Source organism: Bombina bombina, chromosome 3, assembly GCF_027579735.1.
Source record: "Bombina bombina isolate aBomBom1 chromosome 3, aBomBom1.pri, whole genome shotgun sequence".
Taxonomy (NCBI): domain Eukaryota; kingdom Metazoa; phylum Chordata; class Amphibia; order Anura; family Bombinatoridae; genus Bombina; species Bombina bombina.
The window spans coordinates 397,153,903-397,171,228 of record NC_069501.1 but is presented as its reverse complement, the minus strand read 5'-3'; the positions used below and the strand labels follow the sequence as shown (position 1 = coordinate 397,171,228).

Here is a 17,326-nt window from a genome sequence, read left to right as displayed (position 1 = left end):
CATTAATAGGAAACAAATTTTACAGTAAAATGGCCATTTAAAAATATGCTTTTTCACATGGATGACATAAAAGTGTTAGTACACTAACACTTAGAAATAGATATCTATCTGAAAATAAGTGATGTAGACGTGTGTAATCGTGGACTTGTGATGTAAGCAAAAAGGTCATTGCTTAAGTCTTTTCCTCACTTGTATACACATGATTGTGACCTTCACATAACCTTGGGATCTATGTAAATGCAGTGCCTGTTGTGCTGTCTGTTTCTTGACCTTACATCCGATACTGCTGTAGCAGGCGCCATATATAGCTACCAGCAGCAACATGGAAGGAAGCGCAAAGGAGTGTCTGAGTGGGAAAGGAAGAACCTAATATGATCTATTGAATTGATTGCTGAAAATGACAGCAAACGACACAAGCAGAAAACATTTTTTAATAGGAATAAATGAACAAAATGTAATATTTTTCATTGCAAACTTTAATTTTGACAGCAATAACTTAATTGTTAAAACAATTTAAATATTATTGGAGTGTACAAGGTTGGCTTTGATTTAAATCAAATTGATTTAAAGGGACATGATACCCAACCTTTTTCTTTAATGATTGAGATAGATCATACAATTTAAAATGAATTTTCAGTTTAGTTTTAATATCTAATCTGCTTTGTTCTCTTAGTATCCTTTGTTGAAGAGAATACCTAGGTAGGCTCAGGAGTTGGGAGCTTGCTGCTGAATGGTGGCTGCACATATATGCCTGTTGTCATTGGATTACAAATGTGTTCAAATAGTAGCTCCTAATAGTGGATTTCTGCTTCTTCAGTAAAGGATACCAAGAGAATGAAGCAAAAATAATAAAACATTGGAAAGTTGTTTAAAATTGTATGCTCTATTTAAATCGCTAAAGAAAAAAAATTGGGTTTCATGTCCCTTAAAATCATGATTTAAAGGGACAGTCTACTTGAAAATGTTTATTGTTTAAAAATATAGATAATCCCTTTATTATCCATTCCCCAGTTTTGCAACACGATTATATTAACATACTTTTTACCTCTGTAATTACCTTGTATCTAAACCTCTGCCCCCTTATCTCAGTTCTTTGGCAGACTTGCATTTTAGCCAGTCAGCGTTGACTCAAATAACTCCACGGGAGTAAGCACCATGTTATCTAAATGACACACATGAACTAGCACCATCTAGCTGGGAAAAACTGTCAGAGCGCACTGAGATAAGAGCGTAGAAATTAGTACATGCACCTACCTAGGTTTAGTTGTTAACAAAGAATACCAAGGGAACAAAGCAAATGTGATGATAAAAATAAATTGGAAAGTTGTTTAAAATGACATGCCCTATCTGAATCATGAAAGTTTAATTTTGACTAGACTGTCCCTTTAACACTTTACACTGATAAACCAAACATACATTAATCAGTGGAATATATTTCAATAACTGTTTATTTGCTTTATTATTGTGTTGTTTTATTTTTGTTGATGTTGTGTAGCACAATGTATGAAAGTTCCACACAATAAATAATTATCGTTAGATGGGGATATCAGTGCCGGGCTTCTCATTCTGCAGCTCTCATAGCTTGAAGAATCAAGTTGAGCTCATAGCACCAGGTCTCATATCTATAAGCCATCCTGATCTGAGCCACATTTGTCTTGCGAATATCATTGCCTGCAGGCCCCTCCTTGTGATAGTCGCTACCCAGGAAACGTACTTTTTCCTACAATAAAGAATGCAGAGTTAAAACAATTACAAACTGACTGGTCTATGAAATTATATATTTTTTAATTTTATTATTTAAAAAAAAAGTTTGGCAATGTCTGGTTTTCTAGAATGAATAATTATGTTAGTTTTTGTAGAAAATAATATGCAGTTTGCAGTGGAGTAGAGGGCATTCTGTATAAAGGCATGTTTTCATGTAAAGCATATCTTGCCCTTTGATTCCCATTTCTAGTAGGATGTTATTACAAAGGAGTGAGCTACTCAAAGGATTTAGAAGTTAAAGGGAATAAGAACTGGCTTCATTATGTTAAAGGCACAGTAAAAACCATGTAATTACAAGATTTGTCTGCAGGTTTGCGAGGAATTAAACTAGTGGGTGATTTAGAAAAAAATATTTGAATGCATTGAGCTTGTTTGCTGCAAATGTTTTTCAATAGCCAAACTCCCCCACCAGTTGCTTTATTTAGAGGAGACAGTCTGAACTTGTTACTAGAGTAGACCAGGTGTTCCACAGTCATTATGTCAGCAACATCACCACTGTTTTGCAGTTCCCTATTATAATCTCAGTTATGGGCAGGTATAAGGCAGGGTTAAAGGGACAACCAACACTTAAAATTGCTATTGTTTAAAAAGATAGATAACGCCTTTACTATCCATTCCCCAGCTTTGCACAAGCAATATTGTTATATTAATATACTTTATAACATTTAAACCTCTAAATGTCTGCCTGTTTCATAAGCCACTACAGGCAGCCTCATATCACATGCTTTTTTATTAGCTGTTCACAACAGGGGAGTACTAGTTTATGTGAACCATATAGATAACATTGTGCTCATGCCCGGGCGTGAACACAATGTTATCTATATGGCTCACATGAACTAGCTCTCCCCTGTTGTGAAAAGCAAATAAAAAAGCATGGCGGCCTTCAAGGGCTTAGAAATTATCATATGAGCCTTCCTAGGTTTAGCTTTCAACTAAGAATACCAAGAGAAAAAAGCAAAATTGGTGATAAAAGTAAATTGGAAAGTTGTTTAAAATTACATGCCCTATTTGAAAAATTAAAGGTTTTTTTTGGACTTGACTGTCCCTTTAACACTATAATTTGTTAGGCCAATCTTCAAGGTTTTGCAAATCAAGAGTAGTTTAGGTATACTCCTCTGGAAAAGCTTGGTGGAATTCATGTTCCCAGTCTCCTTAGCTGTGGCCAGTTAGGGACAGATATAAATGAGCATGTGATCTGAGCTAACCAATAGTATTATAGGATGTTGCCAATGACCAATTAGGGACAGAGGCGAATGAGCTTGTGATCTGAGCTAACCAATCGGTGTGCAGAATGTGGCAGGATCAGGTAAATATCTGAATTAATGATTTAGATAGAGAAAGCAATTTTAACCAACTTTCCAATGTAGTTCTATTATTTATTTTTCTTCATTCTCTTAGTATCTTTTGTTGAAAATCATACCTAGGTAAGCTCAGAAGCAGCATTGTACTACTGGGAGCTTGCTGCACATTACATGCCTCTTGTCATTGGCTCACCAGATGTGTCCAGCTAGCTCCCAGTAGTGCAATTCTTCTCCTACAACAAAGGATTCCAAGATAATGAATCCAATTTGACAATAGAAATACATTGGAAAGTTGTTTAACATTGAATGCTCTTTCTAAATCATACAAATGTTTTTTTTGGTTTTACGTATCTTCAATACAATGATACAGTACGCCCATGTTAAAACATCTGTACGCGCACCAACAGTGACGTTTTAAGAATGCACATATATCAATACTAAACTCCATTGCCAGTAATGTGAGCGCTACACTTACCTTGTGGGATAAACCGCACTGCAGAACACTGTTCCTTGATATCTCACACATATCACAGGTGCTGAGTTTGAAGACCTGAGCAGCGATGGCATATTCCTCCATTAAAGGTTCCTACAGATCACAGTGAGCTTATTTTATTTATTTATAAGCAATTGTTTATCACAACAAACAAATTAAACAAGATATATATTTGCATATCCCCACAAACCATTGTAAGCCTTACTTATCATACCAGTATCTCTTGCTATGTATATTCTATATCCCCATTCATTACTAAAGCATCCACACATTATATGCTCCATAATCACCTCTGCTTAGTGCATTCAATTGTCTAATGATTATTAATTCATTCAATAAATACATCTCAAATGTACTGATGTACTATACCTTGGTATAATGGAACTGCATTGGATCATCAGTAGACAGTGAAACCACCAGGCCTTTAGCATGGAAATCTAGTAGGGGATTCTTGGCATATTCCAGGAACAGGCTGTTATTACTCAGAGGTGACATTGCAATGGGGATTTTAGACAGAAAATACAAGTACTGTAGCACTGGGCTCTGGAAAGAATAAGCAAAAACAATTTTTTTTTTTTTTTTTTTTTTTTTTTAAAGGAGCTTTATTGAAAAAATAAACAAACATTATACATGAAAGTCAATGGTATGGCATGAACGAATATACAGCATTTGACAAAGCTTTGACAATCATTTTACTCCATTTTTACAATTTTTAGAAATTTTCTGTAACATGATATATAACTTTTGTAGATGGGCCCAAAAATTGGGCAAAACAAACACATAAAAACCTAACAGGGCCAGTTGGAGTAAAATAAAAATGATATTGACTTATTTCAGTATGTCGTCACTACTAAGATGGCCGGTCCTTGCGTACCCCTCGACTTCATGTGAATAAGGGAATAGTCAGAGAATAGAAAGGGAGATATAGGGTGCTGAAATAGAGAGAGGTGGAAGAGAAAGAAGGGTGAAAGAAGGGGGGGGGGGGAAAAAATAAAAATTAAAAGGGAATAGGTAACTCACATTGTACAACTATCTGTTAAGTTACAGTGGTTCCAGGTCTACTAACTAGCCCGCCAGGCAGGCACCGTCCCACATCTGCAGCAGCGTCATATAGACGTCCAGCTTCTGAATCCTAACATAGTGATATTTTTCCAGAAGCAGGATGTCCTGCACACTTTGTTTCCAATCCGCCAGCGTGGGAATCTGAGCTGATTTCCACCTCCGGGGGACAAGGTTCTTGGCTCCTGTCAACATCAATTTTAGAAGTGTCTTTTTCAGACTGTCCTTTATTTTGTTGGGAAAATGGAACAACAAAATCTCTGGGATTTTTGGAATATCCATCTCCAGAATCACCTGAATCTCCCGCCAAATGGAGGTCCAGAAGGGCTCCAAGAGGGGGCAATCCCACCAGATATGTAAAATCGTTCCTGTCTCCCCGCACCCTCTCCAGCACCTGTCTGAAACTCTAGGGTAGATTGCTCGAAGCCTAGATGGCGTAAGATACCATCTGCTCAGGAACTTGTAGTGAGACTCTTGTATACGAGCTGAGACCGAGACTGTCCTGGCAGCCAGAAAAATACGCTGCCACGCCTCCTCGGACAAATCCGTTCCCAACTCTCTGTGCCACATTCTGGTATAATTTGGAAGGGGGCTGTCCTTGGGGTGAAGGAGAAGAGCGTAAATGATAGAGGTCAAATGTCTGGATGGAGTTTTTTTCGTGCATAAAGCCTCGAAGGGTGTGGGGTCCCTCAATAAATGTGTCTTATGTTTGTGGGTGCTTATGAAATGACCTATTTGTAAATAGGTAATCCAAGACAATGGGATCTCGGGGAAGTCAGCCAAAATCTCTTCCCTTGTCTTTATTCTCCCCATAGAAACAAAGCTGGCCACTCTGTTACCGAACACTCTGCTCTGTTCCGGGGGTATTCTAGACTGAAGTGGTAGGTCGGAGTTGGAATATATAGGCGTCAGGGGGGAATACAATGTTGAGACATGAGAGTCCACTTTTATCGTAGTATCCCATACGCTAAACAGCTCCTCCAACAGGGGGTACTTCCACACACAGGAAGATCTGTACTTAGCAGCCATCCACAATAGGGGCGACAGTTCCTGCACTTGTAAAGCATCCTTGTCAATAGTAATCCAATCTTTTTGTGGGTTACCCTGGCACCACTCAACTATTCTCTGCAGGATCACTGCTTTCCTGTATAGTCTGAGGTCCGGGAGGCTCAGTCCGCCATCTTCCCTAGCTAAATACATAGTTTTTCTGCTTACTCTCGGTCTGATCCCCTGCCAAACATATTCCTCAATTAAGCTTTGGAACTGTGTGAGGAAGGTAGGAGGTAAAGGGATAGGTAGTGTTTGAAACAAGTACATTATTCTTGGGAGAACATTCATTTTCACTACCCCTATTCTTCCCAACCAAGAGATTGTTTTGTGTTTCCACCCCGAAAGGTCAGCCGCAACTGTACGTCTAAGCGACATGTAGTTAGCCTCAAAGAGGTCTGCAGCTGAGACAGCTAAGTGTATGCCAAGATATTTCAGTCGGCTTTCTTTTATTTGAAACGGGCTGTGTTCCTTGAGCCATCCCATTACAAGTGGGTCTAAGTTGACTCCCAGAACCTCAGACTTAGTGGCATTCAGTAAGAAGTTTGAGACCCTACCATATTTGTCAAACTCCTGTAGCAAGGCAGGGACCGATGTCTCAAGATCTCTCAGTGTGAACAAAAGATCATCGGCATACATACATATCTTACATTCCCGATCTCCTATTAGATATCCTTTGATTTGTTTGCAATCGCGGATATTACACGCTAGGGCCTCTACCGAAATGGCAAACAGTAAGGGGGATAAGGGACACCCCTGCCTGGTGCCATTTGAAATATCGAATGACTCGGAAAGAAGACCATTGACCCGTATCCTCGCACTTGGAGAGGAGTAGAGGCTAAAGACTGTGTTAATGAACCGCCTCCCAAATCCCATTCTCCCCAGGGTGCCTCTAAGGAACTGCCAGTTCACCCTGTCGAAAGCTTTTTCCGCGTCAGTCGACAACAGGGCGAACGGCAGCCCCCGGTCGACAGAGTGTGAAATCAGCTGCAACACCTTAAGGGTGTTATCCCTAGCTTCCCTACCCGGTATAAATCCGACCTGATCTAAAGCAATCAAGTCTGGTAGGTACTTATTAACTCTGTTTGCTAACACCTTCGCCAAGATCTTGACGTCAGTGTTCAGCAAAGATATCGGCCGATAACTTTGCGGTTTGTCTGGGGCCTTTCCTGGCTTTGGTAATACTGTTATGTATGCCGATAGCATAGATGCCGGTAATACCCCATTGTCAGGTAAAGTGTTGAACAAGTTCTGGAGGTGTGGCAGAAGCTCCGGGAGAAACGCCTTGTAGTATTTTGCACTTAGCCCATCTGGGCCAGGGCATTTACCACTCGGGAGGCTTTTCAGCGCGTTCGCTATCTCCTCCCCGGACAGGGATGTCTCCAGAAAGGCCCCAGCTTCTTTGTCTAAGGTTCGGAGCTGAGTGGTCGTGAGGTAGTCTTGGACCAATTGGCTCTGTGTGGGCATGTCCCCTGATTGAGCGGCCAGGCTGGTTTTGAGATTGTACAGGCCATCGTAATAAACACGGAATACTTCCGCTATACCACGGCTGTCCCGGTGGGTCACATTTCTGTGATCCTTCATGGAATATACATAAGCTTTGAGTTGGGATCACTTTAGTGTCCTGGCCAGTAATTTACCAGCTTTATCCCCCTCCTCATAGTACCTTTGCCTAAGCCAGATCGCTATTTTATGATTTTCATCCCGAAGAAGCTGTCTAAAATCCAATCTGGCTTGTGCCAGTCGATTGTCAATATCGCTATTTAAGGGGTTTTTCTTATGTTGTTCCTCTAATATCTTAATATCAGTTAATAATTGGTTATATCTCAACCTTTTTTGATTCTGCAATCTGGCTTTATGCTTGATAAGATGACCCCTAACAACACTTTTATGGGCCTCCCACACAGTGGAGAGGGGCATATCCTCTGTTAAATTCAATTCGAAGTATTCTCGCATACGCTCTGAGACATCCTCCAGGATGACCGGATCACCCAAGAGGGTCTCATCCAGTCTCCAAATATAGGAGGTAGCAGGCATATCGGGCCACAGCATTTCAAAGGAGACCGGTGCGTGGTCAGACCATGTAATTGGGGCAATATCACTACGTTGCACATATTCAATACCATGAGAGTTTGTAAAAAAATAATCTATACGGGAGTATTTCCTGTGCGGGTTGGAATAAAATGTGAATTCTGTCTCAGTGGGGTGTAACGTACGCCATATGTCATGCAGCAAGTGACCTCTAAGCATCATGTTGATGTGTTTCAATATATGATGAGGCACGCTTGAGAGGCCATTGGAGGTATCCTGTTTTGGGACTAATGGAGCATTAAAGTCACCCCCCATGATGAGAATTCCTTTAGAATGCTCGAGCAATCTCCCCGAGAGCGTTTTGAAAAAAACATGCTGTGCTACATTCGGGGCGTATACATTAATCAGAGTTACTAGAACATTATGTAATAATCCTACCACTATGATGTATCGGCCTTCCCTGTCTCTTACCACGTCCTGCGCCTGAAATGGTACCCTGCGATGTATTAAAATACCCACCCCATTCTGTTTACGAGGGCCGGAGGAAAAGAGAGCAGTTGGATATTTATGGTTGTGCCATTTTGGTTCTGTTTGTTTGGCAAAGTGAGATTCCTGTATAAAAACCACATCCCCCTGAAGCTTATTTAGTTCTCTTGTGACTATGGAACGCTTACCAGGACTGTTCAGACCTTTCACGTTTATTGTTAGAAATCTCAGGGGGTGAACCTGAGGATTATTATGTCTGGCATGCATTATTGAGGAGAGAAAAAAAAAAAAAAAAAAAAAAAAATTAAAAAATTTATAAAATTAACTGAAAAGAAAGGGGAGAGGGGAAATCGATGGAAGTAAGAAGGGGTTAGGGAGAGAAGCGGCAGAGGGAGGGGAAAGAAGTCAGAAAAGAGTAATAGTTATAGAAGAGAGGATCCTAGTTCTAAAGGGGGTCACTAACTATACAGTCTGTGTTTGCTGTTGAACGAGGATCTCGTGGTATAATAAGAGTCAGAAGTAGAGAGGTATCTGAGAAATAGTAGTGTTTTATGATCACGTGTAACAACTATACTGAGGCAGAAAGCTGCCAACTAACCTCTGTGTCGGTTTCTACTAGAGGGAATATGCCTGCGGTCGGCCTATTGAAAAAAAAATTTTTAAACATTTTGACAAGACCTGAGGGGATTAAATATTGTATAGACATTAGTGTAAAACATATAATTATTTCAAACCAACAATATACAAAATGTGAATAAGAGCCAACATTTTAGAACCATGGGGATCATATATGAGTAGAGATGGACCCTTCATAAAGGTATAAGTAATGACCCATCCCCAGCCACATAGTCCCTAATAACATAAACTTGTCTGCGTAAGATCCCAAGTATAAACGAGCTTCACATACAGAAAACTGATATTTATAGTTAACAGTGTCCCCCACAAGTAGGGCAACTGAGCCTTGGGAGAGGAGGGACAGGGGGCCCAATAAAAATTAGTAAAACTAAAGGGGGTCTTGGTATCCGGGGGGGGGAGTATGCTTGGATTAAGGTGGAACCCCTATTTGAAAGAGCATAACTGACAATTTGAAAATCCACATCCCCCCGGAAAAAACAGACATCTGCGTTAAGTTAGGTAGGGAGCTCTAAAAAGATATAACTCCGTTAAAGAAAGAGCAACAGCACAGGATTTACATTTTTACTTTACAGTTGTCTGGGCAGACCTAACAGGTAACTGTGGCAAGGGGAAGACAAAATCTTTATTAGAGGCTGGTCCATCATGACGAAATCTTTATAATGTGTTATTGTCCCCATACATTTTAGAACAGTTCCAAGGGAAATAAGCCAATAGTCTTACCTCTCCGGTTAGGTCTGACGACTGCCTTCCTGGAGAACAGAAGAGGGGCCTGCAGAGTTGTCTGGGCACGGAACCTCCACTCCCAGGACAGAGCAGAAATTCTCCAAATCAGACATGGAACGGAAAATTGTAGATTTTTCTCCGTTAGAGGCCACCAGACAGGTGGGGAATCCCCATCTATAAGGGATCTTGTTATCCTGGAGAACTGATGTTAGGAAACGCAGTTCCCTACGCTTCTGTAGGGTTGCAGGACATAGATCAGAGAAGATTTGCAGGGTAATCCCCGCGTGTTGAACTGGTTGTTTGTTCCTGCTGCAGCGAAGTATCTCCTCTTTGTCCTTGTAGTTCAACAGCCTAAGGATGACATCTCTTGGGGGGGCTTTTAAAGATGGTTTAGGCCGCAGCGCCCTGTGCGCCCTTTCTATGATTACCTCTTGCGCCAGTGGTGTTCCCTTGATGGTTCTGAAGAGGTCTTGCAAATACCCCAAAAGAGCAGTGGGGTTGATTGTTTCCGGGATTCCTCTAACTCTGAGGTTATTCCGCCTGCTGCGGTTGTCCAAGTCCTCTATTCTTTCCAGGAGACCATGTATAGCATTGGTGTTTTGTTGTATCTGAGAGGTGTTATCCTGCAGCTGCTCCTGTGTTGTGGCCTGTGAGGTCTCGACAATATTAACCCTCTGAGAGAGTTCAGATAGATCCCTTTTTAATTCACCAAATAAATTCTTGATGTCTGCTGCTATTCCTTTTATATCCTCTTTAGAAGATAGAAACTTCAAGTCCTCTTTAGTAACATATTGTGAGGATTCAGGAGTAGGTAAGGCTACAGCGTCTTCTCTTGAGGATGTCTGTGACTGATCAGCACCAGGTACTTGAGATCCAGTGGGCTTGATGTAATAGTTCATGTTTCTGGTTTTCGTGCCCTTTTCAGCACCAGGCTGTTTTTTTTGTGACATGTTAGTATTGTCTATAGAGAGTAGATTCTGCAATCCCAATATCAGCTTGTTAAAGAAGAGAGAAAAAAAAAAAAAGTCACTGCAGACTCACTGTGATAATTCCTGCTGTATTAATCTAATTTAAATTTGTGTCCCAGCTATAGAATAGGCAGGCAGGTGTGCTATATTGTGTAGTATTGGGGGATGCTGAGAGACATGTATGCACTGAAAACTTCAGCTTATCCTTATCAACTAAGGTATTTTGCCAGCAACCCAGTAACTTCAAGCCTATGGCGGCAGCTCCTCACCACTTCTCAGGCTTATGACCCCTAATGCCCGCGAGCTCTATGTAAGCTCTTAGCACTCACGCACAACAGGCCGCAATCCTCTCTGTAGAGCCGTGGGGTCTCTGAGCTCCTCTGCCGTGCTTACGGACAGAGTAATGATGCGGGCGGTGTGTCCGACAATCCTTATGGGGCAAACTGAAAGGCTAGGAAGCAAGTCGCACGGCACCTCCCGAGTCAGGAGCTCCACTCCAGCTGTATGCCCGAGGCGCCGGGCTATGCACGTTCCGGTCTCCCTCCGCCAGCCGCACCACAGCAGCAGATGGGAGAGTTTCCACACCACAAGTAGAAAGGCACTCAGAGGTACCCGATCCGTTCTCCTTATTGGCGGTAAGACTTTAAGACGCAAGTCGGGTGACAAGCTCAGCGTTGGTACTGCAGTAGGCCCTTAGGTTTACCGCGGCCTGGTAGTAGTGCGTCACGTCGCTCACAGGAAATACTGGAAGCAGCCCCAGCACCGCAACTCAGATGATTAAAATTAATTAGCAATGGCTCCCTTGGTTCTTAGGCTCAATTTAGGTCATAGCTCAGGTTTGAGTTATGATTAAAGGGACACTTAACCCCAATTTTTTCTTTTATGATTCAGATAGAGCATGCAATTTTAAGCAACTTTCTAATTTACTCCTATTATACATTTTTTCTTCGTTCTCTTGCTATTTTTATTTGAAAAGCAAGAATGCAAGCATAGGAGCTGTCCCATTTTTGGTTCAGCACCTAGGTAGCGCTTGCTGATTGGTGGCTAAATGTAACCACCAATTAGCAAGCGCTATCCAGGGTGCTGAACAAAAAATCCTGCTTTTTCAAATAAAAATAGAGAGAACGTAGAAAAATTTATAATAGGAGTAAATTAGAAAGTTGCTTTAAATTGCTGCTGTATCGGAATCATGAAAGAAAAAAATGTGGGTTTTGTATCCCTTTAATTTAGTTGTGAATCATTTCTAAAATTAATCATCAAGTACTTTCAAGCAATAAAAACATCTGGTAAAATACATGAGGGTTTTCTCAAGTTACTGACCTGTCTGTGATTGTTACATTTTTATAGACATTGGGCATACAGTATATTACTTTATATGGCCAGTCTAGAGTGACCATGCTGTACTTGCCTCTTTAGCCCACCTAGGAACCTTTCTAGTTAAATAATAATCAGTCTGAGCCAACACATTGGCCAAAGAGAATTTGATAAAGTGAATTGATCTGCATCTTCTATTTGCAAATGTACTTTGTTCTCTTGGTATCCTTTGTTAAAAAGCATAACTAGATAGACTTAGGAGCAGCAATGCATTACTGGTATCTAGCTGGTGATTGGTGGCTGCACACATATTTACAGAAAGAGAAGCACTCGGCCAAGAATGAACAATGGCACAGTAGTCACCTGAGTGCAGCCTCTTTTAGCCCAATTTTCACAGAGAAGTTTCCATATGTTCATCTAGGTCCCTAGTGCATTGCTCTCTTGGAGCTTACTTTAACTATGTGTTTAACCCATATGCAGGGATTTAGCACATAGTTAAAGGCAAACAGTGCAAAAATAGAATTTTCGAACACATCAGAACATTTTCTTTTTGCACTTTTATGACCTTTTTAGGCTGACTTTTTATTTCTGTTGTGTTTTATATATGACATTTGTATTTATTTTTATTCTGAAACTTGACTTTGACTTGTCTAAATCAATGGTTTTCTAACCTGTCCTCGGGCCTCCCCAACAGGCCAGGTTTTCAGGATTACCTTGGGTGAGAGCAGGTAAAATAACCATGGTTATTAATCAGCTGATTGTTTCACCTGTGCTCCAGTTCAGAAATCCTCAAAATCTGGCCTGTTAGGGAGGTCTGAGGACAGGTTTGAAAACCAGTGGCCTAAATCCATAGACGTAATGAATTTTAGTTATACAATCTTACCGATATATTAAGCACAGCAAAAATGTCCTTAATGAATATGTAAGCTTCTTTAAGACTGCTGCTGTAATAATGTGTTTTAAGATAACTATTAATGAATACAGAGATAAATTTCAAACTGAACTTGCTCTGACTTTATCTCAAAATGTCTTATAAAGTTGAGTGAATGTAGAGTGATTGTGGACCAATATGTTTTAAATATAACTTTTTTTGAAGTCTACTTAAAGGGACATTCTAGTTATAATTCATTAGCACATATTTTTGCACTACTGGCTGTGAGACTATATGGTATAGATCATTGTTTCTCAAGCGCCGTCCTCAAGTACCCCCAACAGGCCAGGTTTTCATTATAGCTTAACCAGTGCACAGGTGAAATAATCAGCTGATGGGTGAGAGCAGGTTAGTAACCATGGTGTTACTGATCAGCTGATTATTTCACCTGTGCACTGGTTCAGCTATAATGAAAACCTAGTGTGTTGGGGTTACTTGAGGACCGCGCTTGAGAAACACTAGTCTAGATTACAAGTGGAGCACAAAAATTATTGACGTTAACATCACTCAAGCACAATCAATAGGGCTTCTAATTTTATGTTCATATTACAGGTCCAAAGTTATTTTTGACCCTTGAGCAATGGTCTAGTGTGCACTAACATCTTCATGTCGGGTAGTGCGGGTGCACTTAATCCCTCACATAATAGACCTCTATAGAGCCAAACAGTAAAATGAGTTCCGGATATTGTTCAATCGCTAAGCTGAGGGTGCACTAAATCCCTCACATAATAGACCTCTATGGAGACACGCAGTAAAATTCCTGCCGGATATTGTGCAGTTACTAAGCTGAGGGTGCGCAAGTAGTGGAATTTTTCAGGTAGTTCTGTGCTGTATTATTATTAATAATAGTTTACTTCAGTTCTTAAAAAGTGCTAAATTTTACTGCTCTATTTTGGCTTGGGCTCAAGCACAACACTTAACTCAAAACTTGTAATACAAGCACAACAAGCTCGCTGATCGTGCTCCCTGCGCTATCCATTAAAAGTAAAGGGCACGTAAAACATTTTTTGGCAGCGTTAAGATGCTTTGGTTAAAATATTTAACCTTCCATTTAAAGGACCAGTAAACACATTAGATTTGCATAATCAACAAATGCAAGATAACAAGACAATACAATAGCATTTACTCTGAATTTCAAATGAGTAGTAGATTCTTTTCTAACAAATTTCAAAGTTATGTATATTTTCACTCCCCCTGTACCATGTGATAGCAATCAGCCAATCACAAATGCATATACGTATAGTCTGAGTTCTTGCACATGCTCAGTAGGAGCTGGTGACTCAAAAAAGTGTAAATATAAAAGACTGTGCACATTTTTTTTAATGGAAGTAAATTGGAAAGTTGTTTAACCCCTTAATGACAACTGACGTACCAGGTACGTCATGCATTAACAAGCAGTTAATGACAATGGACGTACCTGGTACGTCAGTTGTCTAACAGAGTGCTGGAAATGATCACAAATGCTTCCAGCAGCTCTGAGGGTATTGCAGTGATGCCTCGATATGGAGGCATCCTGCAATACCACTTTACAAGCCTCCGATGCAGAGAGAGCCACTCTGTGGCCCTCTCTGCACCGGTAGCGATAGTGCCGGGTGTGGTAGCGATAGTGCTGGGAGTGAGGGTGCGCGCGTGCGTGCACGATGCGCGAGTGTGCGCGTGCACGTGCACCATTAGCCACACTGACACCAATGAATGAGGGCAGAGAGGGGAAAAAAAAGGGATTTTTTTTTAAAAAAATATAAAAGGATCTGGGAGGGGGTGGGGGTGGGGGTATTGTGGGGGGCTGCTACACTACAGAAATAGTTTTTTAAGTAAAAAATAAAATAAAAATACTTTTTGGGGCCAAACTGGGTACTGGCAGACAGCTGCCAGTACCCAAGATGGCGGTAATTAGGTAGGGGAGAGGGTTAGAGAGCTGGAGGGGGGATCAGGGAGGTTGGGGCTAAGGCAGGGGTCCATCACAGCTAAAATACTTTATTATTTTTATTTAAAAAAAAAAAAAACTCTTTTATTTAGTACTGGCAGACTTTCTGCCAGTACTTCAGATGGCGGGAACAATTGTGGGGTGGGGAAGGGAAGAGAGCTGTTTGGGAGGGATCAGGGGGTGGGATGTGTCAGGTGGGAGGCTGATCTCTAAAATTAACCCTGCAAGCTCCCTACAAGCTACCTAATTTAACCCCTTCACTGCTGGGCATAATTAACGTGTGGTGCGCAGCAGCATTTAGCGGCCTTCTAATTACCAAAAAGCAACGCCAAAGCCATATAAGTCTGCTATTTCTGAAAAAAGGGGATCCCAGAGAAGCATTTACAACCATTTGTGCCATAATTGCAGAAGCTATTTGTAAATAATTTCAGTGGGAAACCTAAAGTTTGTGACAAATTTTGTGAAAAAGTGAACTTTTTTTTTTTTGATCGCATTTGGCGGTGAAATGGTGGCATGAAATATACCAAAATGGGCCTAGATCAATACTTTGGGTTGTCTTCTAAAAAAAAATATATACATGTCAAGGGATATTCAGGTATTCCTGACAGATATCAGGGTTCCAATGTAACTAGCGCTAATTTTGAAAAAAAGTGGTTTGGAAATAGCGAAGTGCTACTTGTATTTATTGCCCCATAAATTGCAAAAAAAGCAAAGAACATGTAAACATTGGGTATTTCTAAACTCAGGACAAAATTTAGAAACTATTTAGCATGGGTGTTTTTTGGTGATTGTAGATGTGCAACATATTTTGGGGGTCAAAGTTGGAAAAAGTGTGGTTTTTTCCATTTTTTCCTCATATTTTATTATTATTTTTTTAGTAAATTATAAGACATGATGAAAATAATGGTATCTTTAGAAAGTCCATTTAATGGCGAGAAAAACGGTATATAATATGTGTGGGTACAGTAAATGAGTAAGAGGAAAATTACAGCTAAACACAAACACCGCAGAAATGCAAAAATAGCCATTGTCATTAAGGGTAAGAAAATTGAAAATGGTCCGGTCATTAAGGGGTTAAAATTACATGCTGTATCTGAATCATGAAAATGTAATAAAACCTGAGTGTCCCTTTAAAAAGATAACACACCCTGCACTATCGATTGTGTTCCACTTGTAATCTAGCCCTATGTGTTTATTTTCTTGATAAAGTCTTGTTTTGCAGCCACAAACACTACAGCTCCTGAGCTGAACGCAGCTGGTGATTGGCATTGTTGTTTACCAGCTCAGGACCAGCAGTTCTCTGCAGCTCTTTAGTGGGACTTTATGTGTTTTACCCTAGAAAGCAGTGCTGCTTTACCAAATTAGACTATGTAATGTGTCCACTACACTGTCCATTTAAAAGATAAACCTGGGCTGCTAGCAATTTATTGTTAATTATTTGATATTTTTGTTTTTGAAGATTTTTCATGAAGCATTTGGTGGACTTATTTGGCTCGTTACACAAAAATGCTTAAACGCTTTATTTAATATATTTTTTTATTTATTTATTATATATTTTTTTATCAAATCTAATTTATTATGTGTAATTTGAATGCTTAATGCTTAATGTTTATTTATAGTATATAATAACAGAATTTACTTGGGTTTTGGGGAGTAACAGTTTGATATTTCACATATCTGACACCCCCAGCAGGTAACTACGTGGATGTATATTTTTGACTAGTTAAATAAACACCAACCTTTTTCAAGTTCAATCCATGAGAAATATTATCTGCTGTCATGAATGCAGCGAGTAAGTGAGTGATTGCACCAGCCTCCCCACAGTGAGGACGGAACAGGAAAGTGTTCATTCCCCTTTCCCTAAAAAAACAAACAAATGTATTAGCAGATAGTCATGTAAAAAAAACAACAAACAGATTTACACTTACTGGTAAATCTATTTTTTCACTCTTAAAAGTAGCCTCCTGTATTCTTTATTCTTATTATTTATTTATTGGTGGGTAAGTATTGAAGCAGTACACCTATAAATAAATTCAAAAAGTACCAAAATTTGACTCCAAACCTTGGAATATTTCAATAAAATTAAAATGATCCAGTCATACCCATTAAAAGGGAACTTTTACAACATAAGATCCTAACAAGTATAATGGCAATGTTTCAAGCACAATATGGGCCCTCAATCATAGTTGTCTTGAAACATTATTGTAGTAGTAGATAAAGGGACACTAAACCCAAATTTTCTTTAGTGATTCAGATAGAGCATGCAATTTTAAGCAACTTTCTAATTTACTCCTAATATCAATTTGTCATTGTTCTCGTGCTATCTTTAAAAGCACGAGAATGATTAGAAAGAATATAAGCATAAGAACCAGACCCTTTTTGGTTCAGCACCTGGTTAGCGCTTGCTGATTGGTGGCTAAATGTAGCAAACCAATCAGCAAGCTCTACCCAGGTGCAGAACCAAAAATGGGCTGGCTCCTAACTGTTGTTTCCTGCTTTTTCAAATAAAGATAGCAAGAGAATGAAGAAAAATTGATAATAATAAATTAGAAAGTTGCTTAAAATTGCATGATCTATCTGAATCATGAAAGAATAAAAAATTGGGTTTAGTGTCTCTTTAAGTAGAATTGCAGTTACTCATATAAATAC

The 17,326-nt window shown here is 39.9% G+C and overlaps 1 protein-coding gene across 1 annotated transcript in view; it reads right to left on the bottom strand.

Annotated features, from left to right (window-relative positions):
* Positions 1 to 458: 458 nt before the first annotated feature.
* Positions 459 to 17,326, bottom strand: part of AMPD1 (adenosine monophosphate deaminase 1) — a 294,451-nt gene continuing 277,583 nt past the window's right edge. Inside the window, exons 12-15 of the mRNA XM_053706560.1 lie at positions 16,417 to 16,537; positions 3,928 to 4,101; positions 3,541 to 3,651; positions 459 to 1,720 (exon numbers count right to left, since the gene is read on the bottom strand). Coding sequence (XP_053562535.1) covers positions 1,562 to 1,720; positions 3,541 to 3,651; positions 3,928 to 4,101; positions 16,417 to 16,537 — 565 coding nt within the window. The 3' untranslated portion in view covers positions 459 to 1,561. The remainder of the gene's footprint in view (positions 1,721 to 3,540; positions 3,652 to 3,927; positions 4,102 to 16,416; positions 16,538 to 17,326) is intronic.